Below are 18409 nucleotides of genomic sequence, written 5' to 3'. Positions count from 1 at the left end.
TTCCCCCTCCTCTTCCTCCTCCCCCTCCTCCTCCTCCTCCTCCATGGTGTTGCAGATGGAAACCAGGCCTTCCCCATATTTGGGCAATACTGTATACCGGAGCTACATCATCAATAGGTTTTGTTTGTTTACCATTATACTGTTATCACTGTTATCACAGACGTGTAGCCCAGGCTGGCCTCATAGTCTCTCTTCAGCTAAGAATGCTTTGAACTCCTTACTCAACCTCCTGCCTCCACCTCCCAGGTGCTGAGATTGTCTTTCTGAGCACATGCTCCACTTGTTTTGATGTTTGGATGTTTGGATGTTAGTTGAGGTACGGTCTCAGTACATAGTTCAGCCTGGCCTTGAACTTGCAATTGTTTTGCCTCAATACCCTAAGTGCTAGGTTCACAAATGTATTCCACCATAGCTGTCATTTGAATTGATTTTTAAAAAAATTTATTTATTTTATGTATATGAGTACACTGTGGCTGCCTTCAGACACACCAGAAGAGGACATTGGATCCCATTACAGATGGTTGTGAGCCACCATGTGGTTGCTGGGATTTGAACTCAGGACCTTTGAAAGAGCAGCCAGTGCTCTTAACCGCTGAGACATTTCTCCAGCCCTAAATTGATTTTTTAAAACAATCTTTGAAATGTGCCATTTATGAAATCAGAAATTACTAAGCCCTGGACATGCATAGAGAGAGTGTGGCAGCCAGAGAGACCTGACGATACAGTAGGCAGACATGCCAATGTGTGTTTATCCACTTGGTTTCCTGTGACCTTCCTCTCTTAGCTTTATGAGGAAAGGGAACTATGGAGCTAAGATGTGCAGAGAGGGGACATCACATGGCTACTCCTTGTTCCTTCATGGGTCTCAAATTCCTGTAAGCCTTGATGTTCCCTGCCTTTGCCTCTCCACCACTGCTCAACCTCCTAAAGCTGTGATCCTGTAATACAGTTCCTCCTGTTGTGGTGACCCCAACCATAAAATTATTTCATGTTGCTACTTCGTAACTGAAATTTTGCTGCTGTTATAAATCATAATGTAAATATTTGTGGACATAGAGGGTTGCTAAAGGGCTCACAACACACAGGTTGAGAACCACTGCATCCAAAACACATTAGTCTGTGGCAGGCCCAGGACTAAGCAATGATGATAATGGGCCAGCCAGAACTTAGGTTTTTTTCCACTCTCTGGTCCTTCCCAATCCTCAGTATTTACCTATCTCCTCATCCTGACACCAGAAAATAGTTGCTTTGATATAGGATTTGGGGACCAAGCCAGACACCCCAGATGAGAGATCTTCTAAATTGGGTGAACACGGTCCTCGGTGACTGGCTGATGGTGGCTCTTGCTCCCTCTCTGAGCATCCCAGTCCTCCCCCACAGCCCCCCGTCCTCGGGTATGATATCTTCTCTGGCACCACTGTGCACACTGCTAGCACAGGGAGGTGAGAGGCCATTCTATATGGAAGTGCAGGATTCTGTACTTCTGGACATTAGAAAAGAAAGTCAGGGAAGCCCTCCTAGGTGCTGAGCTCAGAAACACGGACAGAACCCATCAGTCTGGAAACACTGACTGCCTTCTAGACAAACAGATTTAATTTTAGCCCCTTTTTAGAGAAGAGAATGACTTATTACTCAAATAGCCAGGGAAGATTTTCCACATTAGTGATGGCTAAGGCAGCTGCTCCCACACAATAGGCTCTAATGGAGCTCAAACATACCCTTCTAGTTTGAAAACGAGTTGGAGAAGTTATGTGTTACAGAACTGCCCAGGTGCCTGATGGTGCTCTGCCTTCCAGCTGTTTTGGGATGTGACTTCACAATTGCTTTGGGTCAGCTTCAGAGGCTCCTGAAGTAGAAGGCCCAAGTTTTTGATTCATCAGTTTAATTTGAAAATAATGTGGAATTATTTAAGAAACATTTAGCAACTACCTTGTGCTAGGCAGAAAGCTCTTTTTAATCCGTCTTTCACTTTGCTGGTCAAATCTCGACCCGAGTGCTCTGACAAGAGGCTGGGTTTCCTACAGAAAGACAGAAGACCACTGGGCTCTCACATCAATGCATCTACACCTTTTTTTAAAAATTAATTTTTTGAGAACCATTTCTCTTCCTGAATGTTTGAGGCAGTCATAGGTTTTGTTGGGTTTTAATCTCTGGGAAATACATAGATTTTAATCTGTCATACAGTCAGTAATTCTTTGAGGATGAAATCTGTGCTTCCTCACAGGCTTCCTGGAAGTTAGGATAGAGTGCCCCCCAAAGGATATAAATGGACCATAGTTGGATTCACCTGAGAGAATCCAATACATCAATTCTGGGTTCTAACACTTCTGTGTCCTGCAGAGCACTGTGATTTTAAAGTGAGGGGAAATTTACTTTAGCTTAAAGTAGTCCAATTCCCAAGACACGGGGTTGTCTACAGGCCTGTCTCCACTGTCCGAGGGTGGGATTGATTTCCCACAGCTGCTTTGGCAGCTGTAAACTCAGTGTCTCATGACAGCACTCAGGGACCACCTTACAGCTAGAGGACAGGATCAGAAACTGTCTTCATGGTGTTGGCAGATGCTAGGGAGCTAGGGAGGACCTATTACCTCTCCTCATCTCCGCAGGCCCCCTTCCTCCTGGGTGCGGGTCCTCTTCTTGCCATCCCACAAAATTCTTGCTTTACCCATCGCAGCTCCCTCTGTAGCCAGATCTCTTGATGGACACCTGGGAGTCCACAAAGGAATGGCTGAAAATCCAAATCCAGAATAATCCTCTCCTGTAGATCTTTAGGGGTTTGCTGTAGATGCTAACACCCATGGTCCAAGGCCTTGGACAGGAAACACCTGGAAGGCTGTACGCAGCTGAACAAGGCATGGCTGGCACGTTCGGCTCTTATTTTTGTTTTGACAACCTCTTTGGTATAAGTTCTTAATTTTGGCCCATGAAGAAGAGTTTATATTCATTTTTTTTTTTTGACAGTATCCTCTCCTAGTCTTTATCAATAGTCTGTCCTTGCTGGGCAGTGGTGGCTCACGCCTTTAATCCCAGCACTTGGGAGGCAGAGGCAGGCGGATTTCTGAGTTCAAGGCCAGCCTGGTCTACAGAGTGAGTTCCAGGACAGCCAGAGCTATGGAGAAATCCTGTCTCAAAAAGCCAAAAAAAAAAAAAAAGTCTGCCCTTAAGGGTTGCTTTCATCATAAGATGTGGAATAAAAATAACTTGTGAGAAAGGATATTGCCTCCAGTCTTGGTCCTGATATATAAAGACAAAAAAAGTTTGACCACATAAAACAAGAATTTAAACAAGAAAAGATTAAGGAAAAGTCACCACACACAGAGTATGAGTCATTTTAAAAGGACTTAGTTAGCAGTAGAGTATCAAAAAATTCCATTTGCCCTTTGCTTAAAGTTCTGGATGGGATGGTGTTTGTGTGTCCTTGTGTGAATGATGGTGTTTGTGTGTCCTTGTGTGAATGCAGGTGCCCACAGAGTTGACAGGAAGGGAATGAACTCAAGCTGTCTTTGAGAGTATACATACTCTTAACTGCAGAACCATCCAGCCTTATCCTCCATTCTGTGTGAGTGTGTTTATGTGTGTATGTTTGAATATGTCTGTGTGTGTTTGTATGTGGGCTTGTGTGGGTTTGCATACATGTGGTTTTTTTCTCATTAATTTATTCATTTATTCACTTTACATTCCAGTTGCACCCCCTACCCTGTCCCTCCTCTCCTCCCAGTCCCACTCTTATAAATCCCTTCCTCCATTACTCCCTCCACTTTTCTTCAGAGAAGGGGAAGCCCCCCTTGGGTACCACTGCGCCCTGGCACATCAAGCTGCAGCAGGACTAAGAGCATCCTCTCCCAGTGAGACTCGATCAGGCAGCCCATCCAGGGGAGGGGAATCCAATGACAGGCAGCAGAGTCAGAGACAGTTCCTGCTCCAATTGGGTTTTTTTGGTCGTTTTTTTGTTTTTTTGTTTTTGTTTTTGGTTTTTGTTTTTTTTTTGAGACAGGGTTTCTCCATGTAGCCCTAGCTGTCCTGGAACTCACTCTGTAGACCAGGCTGGCCTCCAACTCAGAAATCTGCCTGCCTCTGTCTCCCAAGTGCTGGGATTAAAGGCGTGTGCTACCACCGCCTGGCTCCTGCTCCAATTGTTAAGTGACCCACCTGAAGACTAGGCTGCATATCTACTACAAATGTGTAGGGGGCCTCGGTCCAGCAGCTGCACACCCCCATGAGCATGGGTTAGTTGACTCTGTGGTGTCTCTGACCCCCTCTGGCGTGATTAATCCTATCCCTCAACTCCTCCTTATTACTCAAACAGCTCTGCCTGATGTTCGGCTGTGGGTCTCTGCGTCCGTTTCCATCTGATAAATACTGGATGAAGCCTCTCGGGAGGCAGTCATGTTTTTCTTAAGTCATCCACTGTTTTGGAAGATCATGTAGAAGCTGTATTTTTCCTCCAGAAGCCCATCTTTATAACCCCTCCCCAGAGGAGATGCCATATTGGTTCTGTGATTTTTCAGGGTAGGAGGTTGTTTGAGTTCTATCCGGAAACTCATCTTGTCCTCTCTTGTGCTGTTTCCCCCTGAGATCTGAAAATTGCAAGTTTCCTGTAGTCATGATTCCTGATGTGGAGGAATCCACGGGAACCTGGGCTTGCAGCTCTGCCCCTACCATACCCAGGAAATCTTTTGTGTGGCTGCTGCTCAATGGTGGGCATTGGCTTTCCTGGCATGCATGAGGACCTGGGGTCAGTGCTTTTCAATACATTTTCCCCTTGCCCAGAAAAAAATCCACTAAAGGAACTGGTAATGCAGCTCAGTGGAAGAGGAGTGGCCAGACATGAGCAAGGACCTGGCTTCGTCCCAGCACTCAAATTCAAAATCAAATCCAACAGTCTTTTGGTTAGTGTCGTCTGTGGTCTTGAGACATTGTTCCTTGATTTTTTTTCAAAGAAGAAGCCATGTCCCATTTTGTCAGTTACCTACTGCAATGTGCATACTAGGCATTATTTCTCTGAGTGTTAGTGTTATTAGCAAACAAGTCATTTGAGCACAGGGCAGGTGTTGATCATTTTCCATGCAGAGTTTTTGATCCTCACACTAGTCTTTCACAGCAGAGTAAGGACCTAGTAAATGTTGGCACAGTTGGCCTAGGGAGGCCCTGACGTGTGTCTGTCATTGTCATCTGTCCTGGTTCAGCCAAGAGCAGCACGGAAGCCGTGGGACTGGAGTCCTAGAGACCAACTTGCAACCTCATGTTGTTAGGAGGTGTTTTCCGTATGCTACGTCTAAGATGAGGTTAGAAAGAAGGTGTTTTCCATATGCTACATCTAAGATGAGGTTAGAAAAGCCACAGGCCTGGCTTTAGTGCTCTGGGTGACGAGAAGGGATTCTGATGACTTTAGTAAAGTGTTTGGGGATTCAAATGGAATTTCCCCTTCAGGACATTGTTTTTTCAGTAACAACATTAATGACCACAGAGTTCAAGGCACCAGTGGTCAGTTTTAGATGTGGTAATGTGTGTCATAGACACATGTTAGGAGACTTTTCTCTAATTTGAAATATCCTGGTGATATTTTTTTTCTTTGTTTCTGCCTCCTTTCCTTGTGCGTACAAGGTTTGTCTCATTCCTAAGTCAGCCCATGGAACGAATCCAGCAAGCGCCCACATGGCGGGCATGAAGATCCAGCCGGTGGAGGTGGACAGATACGGCAACATTGATGTGGCTCACCTCAAGGCCATGGTACTCACCCTCCCCTTTGCAGACTGGAGTGCTCTGGGCTGGGAAGGGACCAATGATGGGTGATGCTGAGGTGGGCTGGGGTTGGGGGGCGTGTGAAATAGATGGATGGTATCAACTTTGTCTTCCCTTGTATGTAATCAAAGACGACGATTCCTTCTCTAAATGGGTCTGTAGGGAATGAGTACAAAACTAAAAATCCTAACTATCCTTAAGGGAAAGAGAAAAATAAAAAGCAGTTGTATTTTTGTCACCAATTAAAACCGGCCATATCTACTATCCCCCCTCACTGCCTCACAAAGAGAAGGATCTTTTCACAGACCCCCCTCAGCCCTGATTCTTCCACTTGGAATATAACGAATGAAATATTTATTGTAATATCGTGGTCTGAAGACTCTGCAGGGCCTGCTTAGTCCTCATATTTTTCCATTCACGGTCAGACAGTCACGGTTACACTGAGAATTAAAGCACACACGTGGACTGTAAGTCTCCCAGCCGTGCTGCGCTGGATTCCAGGCAACGCTCTCCCGTTTCCTCCAACACCAGCCCCCACTCCCAATCTCTCAACCTCCAGGAAGAGGTTGCTTAGCAACCGTATCTGTTTTCCACCAGTGGACTGGAGGCTGCATCTTAAGTAGAAGGAAAATTGGTGAAATAGCGGTGTGATTCTGTCAGGATTATTAGGCATGGGTACTGAGAACCTACGCAAAAGCCCTGGAAAGGACTCTGAAAACGCACAGCCCCGTTCATCTTTCCCATCCTCCACTTCCTTTCCATTGCCTTTTTTTCCACAAAAATATTCTGGGTCACTAGTAATTATTAAGCTTGTCCAATATAGAATATATGGAATATGGCTTGATTTCCCTCCCTCATTATCCGTGCTCTCATTTGCTTGTCAAGAAAAACTAAGTAGAATTACCCTATTATATACAGTTGCTTTCTTGGGTGGGAGGGGAATGAGAGAAGTAGGCGCAGTGGCACACACTTGTAACACCAACAGTTTGAGCAAGAGTCAGGTGTTCAATGCCACCCTTGGCTACACAGAAAGCTGGAGTCAGTCTGTGCTACAGCCTGGTGGCGGTGGTGGCGCACGCCTGTAATTCCCAGCACTCGGGAGGCAGAGGCAGGCAGATCTCTGATTTCCAGACTAGTATGGTCTACAGAATGAGTTCCAGGACAGCCAGGGCCACACAATGAAATGCTGTCTGGAGAAACCAAAAAAAATACCAAACCAAACCAACCAGCCAAACATTCAAAACCTGTCTCCAAAACAAAATAACGAAAATGAGAGAGATTTTTATGAAAACTGTAACCCTTCTCAAGCTTCCGTGGAAGGAAGGTAGGACTGTGTACACCAAAAAAAAAAAAAAAAAAAAAAAAAAAAAAAAAAAAGAGCAGAAAGGCTACCTGGAAGATTAGTCATGAACAGAGACACCTCCCCTCACCCTCCAAACAGCCTGGGATTTTTTTTTTCCATTTTTTGAGACAGGGTTTCTCTGTACAGTCCTGGCTGTTCTGGAATTCACTCTGTAGACCAGGCTGACCTCAAACTGAGAAATCCTCCTGCCTCTGCCTCCCAAGTGCTGGGATTAAAGGCGTGAGCCCCCACTGTCTAGCTCCTAGAAGAATTTTCTGAGGTGATTTGAACCAAAGCAGAACCATTTTACAGAACTGGACTAAAACTATCCAAAAATCTTCCGAGCAACCTCTTGCTTTGGCTTAATTTTGTTGAGACACAGTCTCATGTAACCAATGGTTACAGTGTACCCAAGGATACCACTTTTTTGCCCAGTGCTACAGTTATAGGACTGTACTGCTCTTAATTGGTATGCCTAGGGGTCTGTGCATGCTGGGCACGCCCCTGTCAACTGAGCCATAGCCAAAGCCTGTGGTTTCTTTATCCTAGAAGGACTTGGCTGCTGCTTTTGGGTGATTTATGAAAGACCAATTGGTTGTTCAACAACCACAGTTGTAGACTGAGGTATTGTCAAGAATTCAAATCGTCAAGATTTCACTTCCCCTCATCCTATAAAATAAAAAAGCCAAATCTCAGCTGAGAGAGGATCAGAACACCTCCTCTCATTTCTCCCCGTCTCCACAGGTGGATCAACACAAGGAGAACCTCGCCGCCATCATGATCACGTATCCATCTACCAATGGTGTGTTTGAAGAGAATATCAGCGATGTGTGCACCCTGATTCACCAACATGGAGGACAGGTGTACCTCGACGGGGCGAACATGAACGCCCAGGTGCGGATGCTTAGTGCCCATTGAGAAACAGATAGAGGTGTCTTTAGTTTTTCATTTCTTAAAGGTTAATTTTATTTTGAAACAAAGCAGCTTACATTGTCAGGAGTGCCATTCCTCTGTGGGACACTACCGGGCAAGTTCTCGATTCCCTAGATGATGGAGTTTAGAACCAAGCTCTAGGCAGGCACTGGTAGATGCTGAGCTCCCGTGGACCTTGCACAAGCCACGTTACATGGAGTTTTAACTTTACCAGGATCTCCAGGGATTCGGTCCTGCCTTCCTGGGTTGCAGGAGTGACTGCCGGTCTGTGTAATGTGAGCTCCTGCTTCTTTAACTCTCCTCCCTTAGTTTGATTCCGTTCATAAGTGTTGTCCAGGGATTGTGTTCTGCTTCAGCAGCCCTAAAGCAGATGTGTCTCCCCACAGTCGGCGTGGCAGGATCACCAGCTGAATATTGCAGCTGGGTATCTGTATTGTCCCAGGGAAATCGGCAGCCTCGCTCCCTCTTCCTCAGCCCAGCATCCTCTAGGGCCTAGAGTCTAGGTGCGCATAATAAATGCCCAGCCTTGCATTTGCCAGAGAAGGTTGGTACTGATACTGTAGAAGCTGCCCGTTCAATAGAGTGAACACATTGCAACTCAGGGGTAGCGGTGTTTCCTCTCCTTTCTCCTAAGGTAGACATTTAGCTATGGACTGCCCCAGTGTGTGTTTTTAAATCTGAATAGGGCTAAACGGTCAGTTTCTGTTTCCATAGCAACCGCAGTCACTTTGACTGTGGGATGCCAGGTTGACTACAGAACCTTTTTTGGAACCCTTTTTACAATCGATATTTAAATTGCATGTGTGTGTGTGTGTGTGTGTGTGTGTGTGCATGTGGAGGTCAAAGGAGAGTGTTCAGGAGTCAGTTCTCTTTTCCCATCATGTGGGTCCTGAGGATCGAACTCCAGTATCGTGAAACTTGGTGTCAAACGCCTTTAAGCACTGAGCCATCTCACCCGGCCCTAGGAAGTCTTTTTGTGGGCATTGTGGATGTGGCTGGATGTGGCTCTGCTGCTTACCTTTCCTGGGGAGACAAACAGCACAGAACAGCATGCCCATCCTGCATGCTATGACGTTGACTTGCGCTCTTTCCCTTTGGATAGGTGGGAATCTGCCGTCCTGGAGACTTTGGGTCCGATGTCTCTCACCTAAATCTCCACAAGACCTTCTGCATTCCCCATGGAGGAGGCGGGCCTGGCATGGGGCCCATCGGAGTGTGAGTTGTGGGGTGCTGGCTTTGGGATAGTTTAGAAAGCAGGATGGCCCAAAACATCTTATTCTTCCTCTCTGAGTCTTCAAGTATGAAGAATTACCTTCATGTCTAGTGCACTTCCAGGATATGGATGCACAGCCGGAGTGTTTTAGATTAGGTCCAGAGAAAAACATCATTTACTTAGTAACCATGGTATCCAGTCAGCCTCTCTGGGCTCCACAGCATGCTTGTTAACTATAATGAGCAGGAAGCTATTCTAAAGTATAAGGGGTCAGAACTAGAATGTTACCGGCAAGTGTCTCGGGATTTGACCTTACATTTCCAAGAGGTATGTATGTATGTATGTATGTATGTATGTATGTATGTATGTATTCATACACTTTTCCTTAAAAAGAAAAAGCTTACAATTGCCGGGTGGTGGCACTCGCCTTTAATCCCGACACTTGGGAGGCAGATCTTTGTAATTTTAAGGCCAGCCTGTTCTACAAATCGAGTCCAGAACAGCCAGAGCTGTTACATAGAGAAACTCTGTCAAAACAACAAAACCAAAAACAAAAAATAGGTTATGATAATATTGAGAGTGAAGAAGATGGAAGGCGGGTGCTGAACTCCTTTTAGCTTTAATTTTCATTACCTCTTTGATGACTAAGGAGGAAATAAACTTTATTACTTGAGATAACTGGATGACGTCACTAAGTCCTGACAGAATACATTTTAGTTGCTGATAGTTTCCTCACTATAGTAACAGCCTTATCTTCTGGAGTTTTCGAAACGTGTGGTGATTGGGGCGGGGCAGTGTTTAGGGTTACTGGACGCCTAGATATCTCTTCCTTTTGATTTATATTATGTATAGCTAATGAGTGCCCCGGGTGGTTCAGAGGGTGTGTCGTGGGGCAGTGTTCCTGTGCTAGCCTCCAGTGGAGGGTAGGGGCATCAGATCTGCAGCAGCCTTCCACAGTCAGCAGACAGCTTAAAAGGATGTGAGTTGCTACGAGAAGGTTGTGTGGAGCTGCCTCTGCCAAGTCCTCCACCACAGTCCTTGGGAACTATTAGGGGGAAGGGAGGGAGAGGGAGGACTTAAGAGATCCCATCCGAGTTGCTTTCTTGTTATTTGTCCCCTACACGTGTCGGGTCCCCACCACCTTCAGTGTCCCCCCACTAAGAACAGAGCTCCTAGAGAAGGTGGCCGCTTGGTTCAACTGCATCTTTTCCACATCATTTCAATGTGTGCTTTAAAACCAACACAGGAAGAAGCATCTTGTTCCCTTTCTGCCCAGTCATCCCATCGTTTCCATAAAACCAAATGAGGACACCTGGCCAGTGGGCACTGTCAGTGCGGCCCCATGGGGCTCCAGCTCCATCTTGCCCATTTCATGGGCTTACATTAAGGTGAGCTTAAGAGCACGTGTTACTGTGGCGGAGTGGGACTCACTTTCTCAAAGGGGCTAAAAAATTAAATCTGTGACATGAGAAGGGAGTCTGAGGACGCTGCTGATGGCCGGGGTCATGGCCACTGCTGGGTTGAAGAAAACCTTCTAGAAGGCCACCCAGAACTGTTTCATCTGTTCCTTTGGGTTCTCATGATGGCTTTACATTTTTCCAGACATGACTAAGTTCCATGAGTCATGCGAATGGTCTGGCTGCGTCATTTGGTTTCCTGTCGGGTACACACAGCTCCACAAAAGTGAAAAGCACTGCGTGGTCATTATGAGACTCTGTTAAGATCCCGGGGTACAGGATAGGGTGCATGTCTTGGGGGCATGGAGGATGTACTGGGGAATTTGGGGGTGGTTTTAGAACCCCTGCTCTCAGGACTTGGGGAACTGTGATTTTAGGGGTAATTGGGCTTTGTGAGAGAACAGGCTTATCTCCCTTTGTCCTTCTATACAGAAACATTCAAACCAGAATTGATTTTATGCAACTCTTGTTCAGACTGGCCTGCCCACCTCCTAGGATGTCAAATCTGTGAATAGGCACTCTTTGCTAGGTTGTTAATTAGAGCAGCTTTTTCAAACCAATGGCCCTTGTTAAAGGAGGGGTAGCCATGGGTGAGACAAAAACCCCAAACTCAGCTATACAAATTGTGTTGGGTAACTGTGGGGCTGGCTCGGTTTGAATTCAATGACATTTATGATTCTTTTTGAAAAGCTTATTATTCTCTATTTTGAGACACGGTCTGGATACAAGCTTATGATTCTCTTGTATCAGCCTTCTAAGTGTGGGACTACAGGCATGGATGGTCATGTGACTGCCTGGTAGTTATGATTCCTTTTTACATAATATTTTGAGACTTTGTTTATTGTATGTGTATGGATGTTTTGTCTATATATATGTCTGTGTACTGTGTCTATACAGGGCCTATTGGGTATATTAGATTGCCTGGGATTGGAATTACACATTTAGGTATTAGCCACCATATGGGTCCTGGAAACAGGTCTTTTGGAAGAGCAGCCAATGTTTTTAACCACTAAGCTATTTCTTCAATCCCTATAATTCTTTTTTTATTTTTTCCCCTTTTTGGTTTGTTTTTGTTTTGGGGACAGAAGTGGTTGAGCTCCTAATCCTGCTGCCACTGTCTCCCAAGTCCTGGCTTTCCCAGGATGCACCTCCAAGCATGCCCAGCTTCATTTATGGTTTTTAATGAAAAGTTTTTTGGAAGCAAAGGCAACAGTTCTGTACCCTGGAGCCTTGAAGCTGTCTTTCCTTTGAAATGTTATGCAAGTCGTTTGCAAATTAGAGAAACAAGCCCAGCAAGAATGAAAATTGTCTTCTTTGCAAATAACCAAACCCCCAGTTCCCTTTGATCCATGGGCCCTGTACAATTGGGCTATTTGGGCTGGAGATGGCTTCTTACTTATAGAAAGTAAAGCCCCTAAGGCTGTATGGCCATGTGCCCGGAATACCAAACAGGGTATGAGTTTTAAAGCTAAATAAGTAGTGTTTATTTGAGCCTTATCTTATTTCAGGCTATCACTTCTCCCATAGACACTGGGTGGAGCTTCTTCATTACCCTCTGCACTCCATTGTGGATACTCATTAAGGATACTCTCTCCCTGATGGCCCTGAACTCCTCCTGGCTTCCTACTACCTTCGCTGCCTGGTCTCACCAGCATGCGCTTTGGCCCCATCCCACTGAGAATAAAACCCAACTGATGTGGCCTTGTGCTTAGAGCCAGCAGCATGTAGAGAATGGTGCTGGGGACTGTGACATGGAGGAAGCTGGCTGGCCACGCCCTTGTCAAAGCAAAAATTTAGGATGTGAGATCCTAATCCATGTTGCTAAGGTGACTCCCAGATGAATCACGTGCCTTTCCCATTGTGGGCTGTTGTCCGTCCTCTCACTTGACCCTCTCCCCTCTCCCCGTCTACAGACCCAACTGCCCCTCATTTGCTCATTTTCAAGGTTATGGTAAAGCTTTCACTGCTGGAAATCTATTCTGACTCACCCGGGTCACACTGTTCTCTCTTCACTTTGAACTTTGTGCCAGTGTTTTGTTCAGTTGTGCATTTGGATGTGAGGTCCCTCAGCCATGAACATTGACATAATCTTGATTTTTAAACCCTTCGTTCTTCGTGTCCTTCCCCCTGTGTGACAGCAAAGACTCACCACCAGAATAAGAAAAGATTGAAGCTGGCAGTTGCTATACATGAACACGAGTAACGTTTACATTCCTTGTTGTGGACAATGGAAAGACAAACACACAAGACTGATCTGATGGACTTTGGCCAAGAGCTCATCAGATTCCTCAGAATTCTCATTACATCTCAAATTCACAGTAAATGAAAAATAAACACTAGAACATTTTTAAGAACAGTTCCTTTTTCTCTTTGGAGAGCAGTATCGGGCACTCAACTGTGCCCTGCTTGGGGCTTTGTTATTATGACCCCGCCCCCCAAAAAGAAAAGCAAGTAAAATTAGGCTTAAAGAAAAAAAAAATCAAGCATGGAGGAGATTAACAGACTTCCTTTCTGGAATTTCCATTCATTTTAATCTGCAGCGATGCTGAACTGGTGAGTTCATTTGAACAAGTTGATCTGAGGGGCATCTGTTAGTGTCTTGACTTTTACCTCACCCACTCAATGGCTGATGGTTCTTTTTCTCTTTGCTTCAGATGATGGGGGGAAAAGGCCTCAAAGAAGCCACGGAAATCGCCATTCTCAATGCCAACTACATGGCCAAACGACTAGAGAAGCACTACAGAGTCCTCTTCAGAGGGGCAAGAGGCAAGTCTCTCTCTCTCTCTTTCTCCCTCTTTCTCTCTCTCGCTTGCTCACTCTGTATGTGAGGGGTTCCTATAACTATGCTATATGTAGATGTGATTTTGAAAGGTGAGAGGAAGGCTTTAATTTCTTAGAATATACAGAAGTGTAGAATCCTTGGAGAGAGCCAACTTACTCATCACTATGTAAAAAGCTATCCCACCCTAGTCTACACAGCCTAGTTCAGCAAGGAGCCTACACCACACAGCGAGATGTTCACATAAACACCATGAGCCGATCATGCACAGGGTGTTGTAGAGATGTCTGAAACAGTGGAGCCACCCAGAGCAGGATGGATGGAGTAGTTTCGACAAAGGAAGCAGTTGTTTACTATGAGCAAACATACACAGGAGCCAGCCAGGGTAAGGAGGAGTTGCCCGAAGGATGTGCTTAAAAGAAGAGAGAGGGCCAGTGAGGTGAGGTTGAAAAGACAGCTCGGTACCTTGAAGGTCTTAGAAGAATCTAGACTTAACTCCTGAGCCAAAGGTTTCCCAGCTTGGGGAATGACATGATCAAATTCACTAAAGGGCTGAGAATTGTCAAGGCAGTGAAATGGATAGGTTCTTGGAAGCATAATCAGCTGGACATAGTTGCCCCTTAGTGTGGTGTTAGCATCTCAGGAGATACTAAAGGCTAGGAGAACAAAGTCAACCCAGAAGTGCTAGGATGTGATGGATGTAAGAAAGAGGGAGGGGCTAGAAAATGGCTTAACAGTTAGTTATTGCTGTTCTAGAGGACCCGAACTAGGTTCCCAGCACCTATGGTAGACAGCTTCCAACCACCTGTGATTCTAGTACCAGGTGAGCCAATGTTCTCTTCTGACCTCTGAGGGCATCTGCATAGACATGGTATACATGTACATGTGTGCGTGTACACACACACACACACACACATACACACACACACACACACAAAGAGAAAGAGATAGTAAAGAACCAGGTCGACACTTATACCTGGCTGCTCCAGTCATGGAAAGAGAAACAAGGATAGAACACTGAGGAATGAGAGTGAAGATACTCACTCAGCAGATACTGGCAATAAGAAGGATGGCCAGTGTGCCCCGCTTGGACTCTTGGTTCCTCTGCCCAGGCAAACCCTGCATCTACATTGCTTATAGTCTCTGATTTAAAGGCTGTTCTGATCTTATAAATACGGATGCAAAGGCATACTTTGTGAGTTTGTAAATAAAAAGAAGAAAATAACCAGGAGCCCTGGGGAGGATACTCTCCAGAGAGCAAAGGAGGTTGTGAGGAATGTGTCTCCAAGCAACACGGCAGAGTGCTTCTGCAGTTAACTAATGAATTCAGACAGAGTTCCCATAATATGAAATCTAGCCTGATGTGTATTTGCTTTAATGAGCGGCCTGAATATTTATGTTGTCTGGTTATATAAATGATGTATATTGTTCGATTCAGAAGTTTGGGGAAATAAAAAAAAAAACCACGAGAGGGAAAATCTAAATGACACTTGCATCCATCAGCCAGGTAGAGCTAACACTGAATATTTTACTGTATTCCCTTTCTTATTTCTCTTGGACAATTAAGCTAACACCACAGATGCAGTTTGGGGGAATTTTTTGTTTTTTTTGCATCTGTGTGGGAGGGCATGCTCACCCTTATGAGTGCACGTGGAAGCCAGAGGTTGGCATAGAAATGCCTTCTTTAATAGCTCTTTAATAGTTCTTTTATTATTTTTTTGAGACGGGGTATCTCATTGAACCTGAAGCTCAGCATTTCAGCTGTCAGCTGGGTTGGCTGACCAGCAAGCCTCTGTCCACCTAGTTACACACACACACACATAGCACATCACACCACACCACCACCACCCCATGTCTTTTTATATGGTTACTTGGATACTCTATCTATCTATCTATCTATCTATCTATCTATCTATCTATCTATGTCTTCCCCCACTCCTCCACTTCTCTCTCTCACACGCATAGACACACCTACCCACTCACCACCAATATCTTTTTATATGGTTGCTTGGATGCTCCTCTCTCTCTCTCTCTCCCTCTCTCTCTCTCCCTTCCTCTTTCTCTCTCTCTCTTTCTCTCTCTCTTTCCCCCTTCTCACTTCTCTCTCTTACATGCACAGACATACCCACCCACCACCACCAATGTCTTTTTATGTGGTTGCTTGGATGCTCTATCTATCTATCTATCGATCTATCTATCTATCTATCTATCTCACACACACACACACAAACACACACACACACACACACACACCACCACCACCCCCACCACCAATTTCTTTCTTTTATGGGGTGGCTCTGTCTCTAAACATCACTCCCTCTCCCCCTGCCTCTCCCCTCCCTCTCACATGCACACACACAGCGCTGTCATCAATGTCTTTTATGTGGCTGTGCAGCATGTATTTTTCCCACAGCTCCATGATACTACCTATCCTATTTCTGAGCTTTTCCCCATGTGACTAAATAGTGTGGACGCCCAGTGAGTCTAGAGTTAAGTCTCCACCATTTGCTGCGTTGTATCGCTGCTCCAGTGAGTCTAGAGTTAAAGTCTCCACCATTTGTTGCATTGTATCGCTGCTCCAGTGAGTCTAGAGTTAAAGTCTCTGCCATTTGCTGCGTTGTACCGCTGCTCCAGTGAGTCTAGAGTTAAAGTCTCTGCTATTTGCTGCATTGTGTCGCTGCTCCAGTGAGTCTAGAGTTAAAGTCTCCACCATTTGCTGCATTGTATCATTGCTGTAAGAACAACCCCTCCAGTAGTGTGCTTCTGAATTTTTTTTTAAGAAAAATTATAGATAACATATAAAAGAGAGTATGGAGGCCTTGAGCCTCCATACATGTTTCTTTTCAATTATTTTCTCAAGACACTGCGTCAATTATTTTATGCTAGTAGCATTGAGAGTGCCCATCACACCAAGAGTGTAGTGAGAAGAACAGACTAAAAAAACAACAAAGTTAAAAAAAAATGCCAATGTCATGACTGGAAGATACTTTGTTTTAATTTATAATACTTAAGATTTTCTCTGATTTTTTTAGTTAATTATCGGTGGCAGTAATCGTTTTTTAATCTAGGGCTTCACTCTTCCTAGGCATATATTCTAACGATGAGCTGTCCCAACCCTTAATGTCTTATATTATGTTTTACTTTGGGCAGCATTACTAAGATAGAATTAACATACCTTCTCATATAATTTGCTCATTTAAGCTGCACAATTCAGCAGTTTTTAACGTGCTCGCCAATTGCAAAGTTTAGGTTTTAAAAGCAGGGATTAATGTGACTTAAGTTGAATGGGGCTGGTTGGCACCCACGAGAGAAGGTCAGATGTCACCATGCACTTAGCATTTAGGTAGTGGCTTTGGGCATAGAGCCCTACTCCATCCTGTGGGACTTAAGAGTACAGAAAGATGGATGGATGGAATTTCCACTTACTTTTGACATTTTACCCCCAAATTAAATTGCAAGTAGCAGTTCTCATCCCAGACTAAAATGGATTGCTGATTGCAGACTTGATTACTCAATCCCAGAGTTAGTCAAACCAAACATTGACTCATGTTGGTCTGCTGAACACATATGTTGCACAATTTCAGATCTCATATTTTGGGTCCTGGAACCCCAGAGCTGTTGTGCTTTGGGGACTCAAAATAGGAATGTTTTCAATAATCACGGTGTATTCTAACGTGTCCAATGGCTCTATTAGAAGACCAATGCTCATCTTAATCATATTTACCAGCACTAAATCAGACGTTGGAATTACAGATGTCTGTGAGGCAATCGTTTTAATGAACTCCAGGCTCGCCAGCATGAGCTGGTTCTCTGAGATCTGAATAGTAACTAAACTGCCTAGGCTAGTGGGCTTTTAAAGCAAACAAGGGTAAGACAGGCAAGAGATAGGTGGAGAAGCTGGAGAAATATGTTCTTCTGCTACAATGAAGAGAAAAGTAATCACTTTAGGTAAAATAACTGTTTTGGTGGTGGTATTGGTCGGTCAGTCTCTTTAGTTAGGTGCTTTTGTGGGGCTTTGTTTTGTTTTCTTTTGATATAGCATCTCACTGCATAGCTCAAGGAGACTTGAATTTGTGATTGACCTGCCTTAATGTTCCCCAGTGCTGGGATTACAGGCATGGCCTCTTGCCATACCCAGAAAAGATGGTAGATTTGTAAGAGAAGGATTTTTTTTTTAACTTATCAGGTCTCTTCTTTTGGGTTAGGTTCACCATGTGCTCTTCAGGGCATTCCTGTGTTTAGACTTTGGCAGCATAATTTTACTAATATTTCTATCTGCCACTCATCTGTGAGAATGTTGCAGTTTGTGTTCTTCAGGGGAGCTTGGAGAATCCTATCTTTCATAGAACAATCCCATTGTCTTAGTGAGGGTTCCTATTGCTGTGAAGGGGCACCATGACCCCAGGCAGCTCTTAATAAGGAAACCATTTAATTAGAGCTGGCTTACGCTTTTGGGGGCTTAGTCCATTATCCTTACGGTGGGAAATACGGTGGGAAATACGGCAAACGTGCAGGCAGACATAGTGCTGGAGAAGGAGCCGAGAGTACTACAGCCTGATCTGCAGGCAGCAGGAAGAGAGAGACATTGGGCCTGGCTTGAACAACTGAAACCTCAAAGCCTACCCCTAGTGACACACTTCCTCCAACAAGGCCACACCTACTCTATCAAGGATACAAGAAAAATACTGCTACTGCCTAAGAGCCAACAGGGGCCATTTTCATTCAAACCACTACACCCATGCTATTCCGAAGATAGTCAGCACATGAGCCAGGCCACTTCATTTTGTTATTCTATTGCTCCACCCCCTCACCTTTTTAATAAAGTATTTTTGTTAATTCTTAAGAATTTCACGCCGGGCAGTGGTGGTGTACGCCTTTAATCCTAGCACTTGGGAGGCAGAGACAGGCGGATTTCTGAGTTCGAGGCCAACCTGGTCTACAGA

General features: G+C 44.8%; 1 protein-coding gene across 1 annotated transcript in view; it reads left to right on the top strand.

Moving 5' to 3' along the window:
• The window catches only part of Gldc (glycine decarboxylase), an 83749-nt gene that overhangs the window by 57608 nt on the left and 7732 nt on the right, over positions 1-18409 (top strand). The window contains exons 17-21 of the mRNA XM_031390077.1: positions 5605-5730; positions 7829-7978; positions 9120-9232; positions 10477-10618; positions 13342-13453. Of these exons, the coding sequence (XP_031245937.1) occupies positions 5605-5730; positions 7829-7978; positions 9120-9232; positions 10477-10618; positions 13342-13453 (643 nt within the window). The remainder of the gene's footprint in view (positions 1-5604; positions 5731-7828; positions 7979-9119; positions 9233-10476; positions 10619-13341; positions 13454-18409) is intronic.

The sequence above is a fragment of the Mastomys coucha genome, unplaced genomic scaffold, assembly GCF_008632895.1.
Source record: "Mastomys coucha isolate ucsf_1 unplaced genomic scaffold, UCSF_Mcou_1 pScaffold21, whole genome shotgun sequence".
Classification (NCBI taxonomy): Eukaryota; Metazoa; Chordata; class Mammalia; order Rodentia; family Muridae; genus Mastomys; species Mastomys coucha.
The sequence above is the reverse complement of the archived record's forward strand: the minus strand, read 5'-3'. Positions and strand labels throughout refer to the sequence as shown.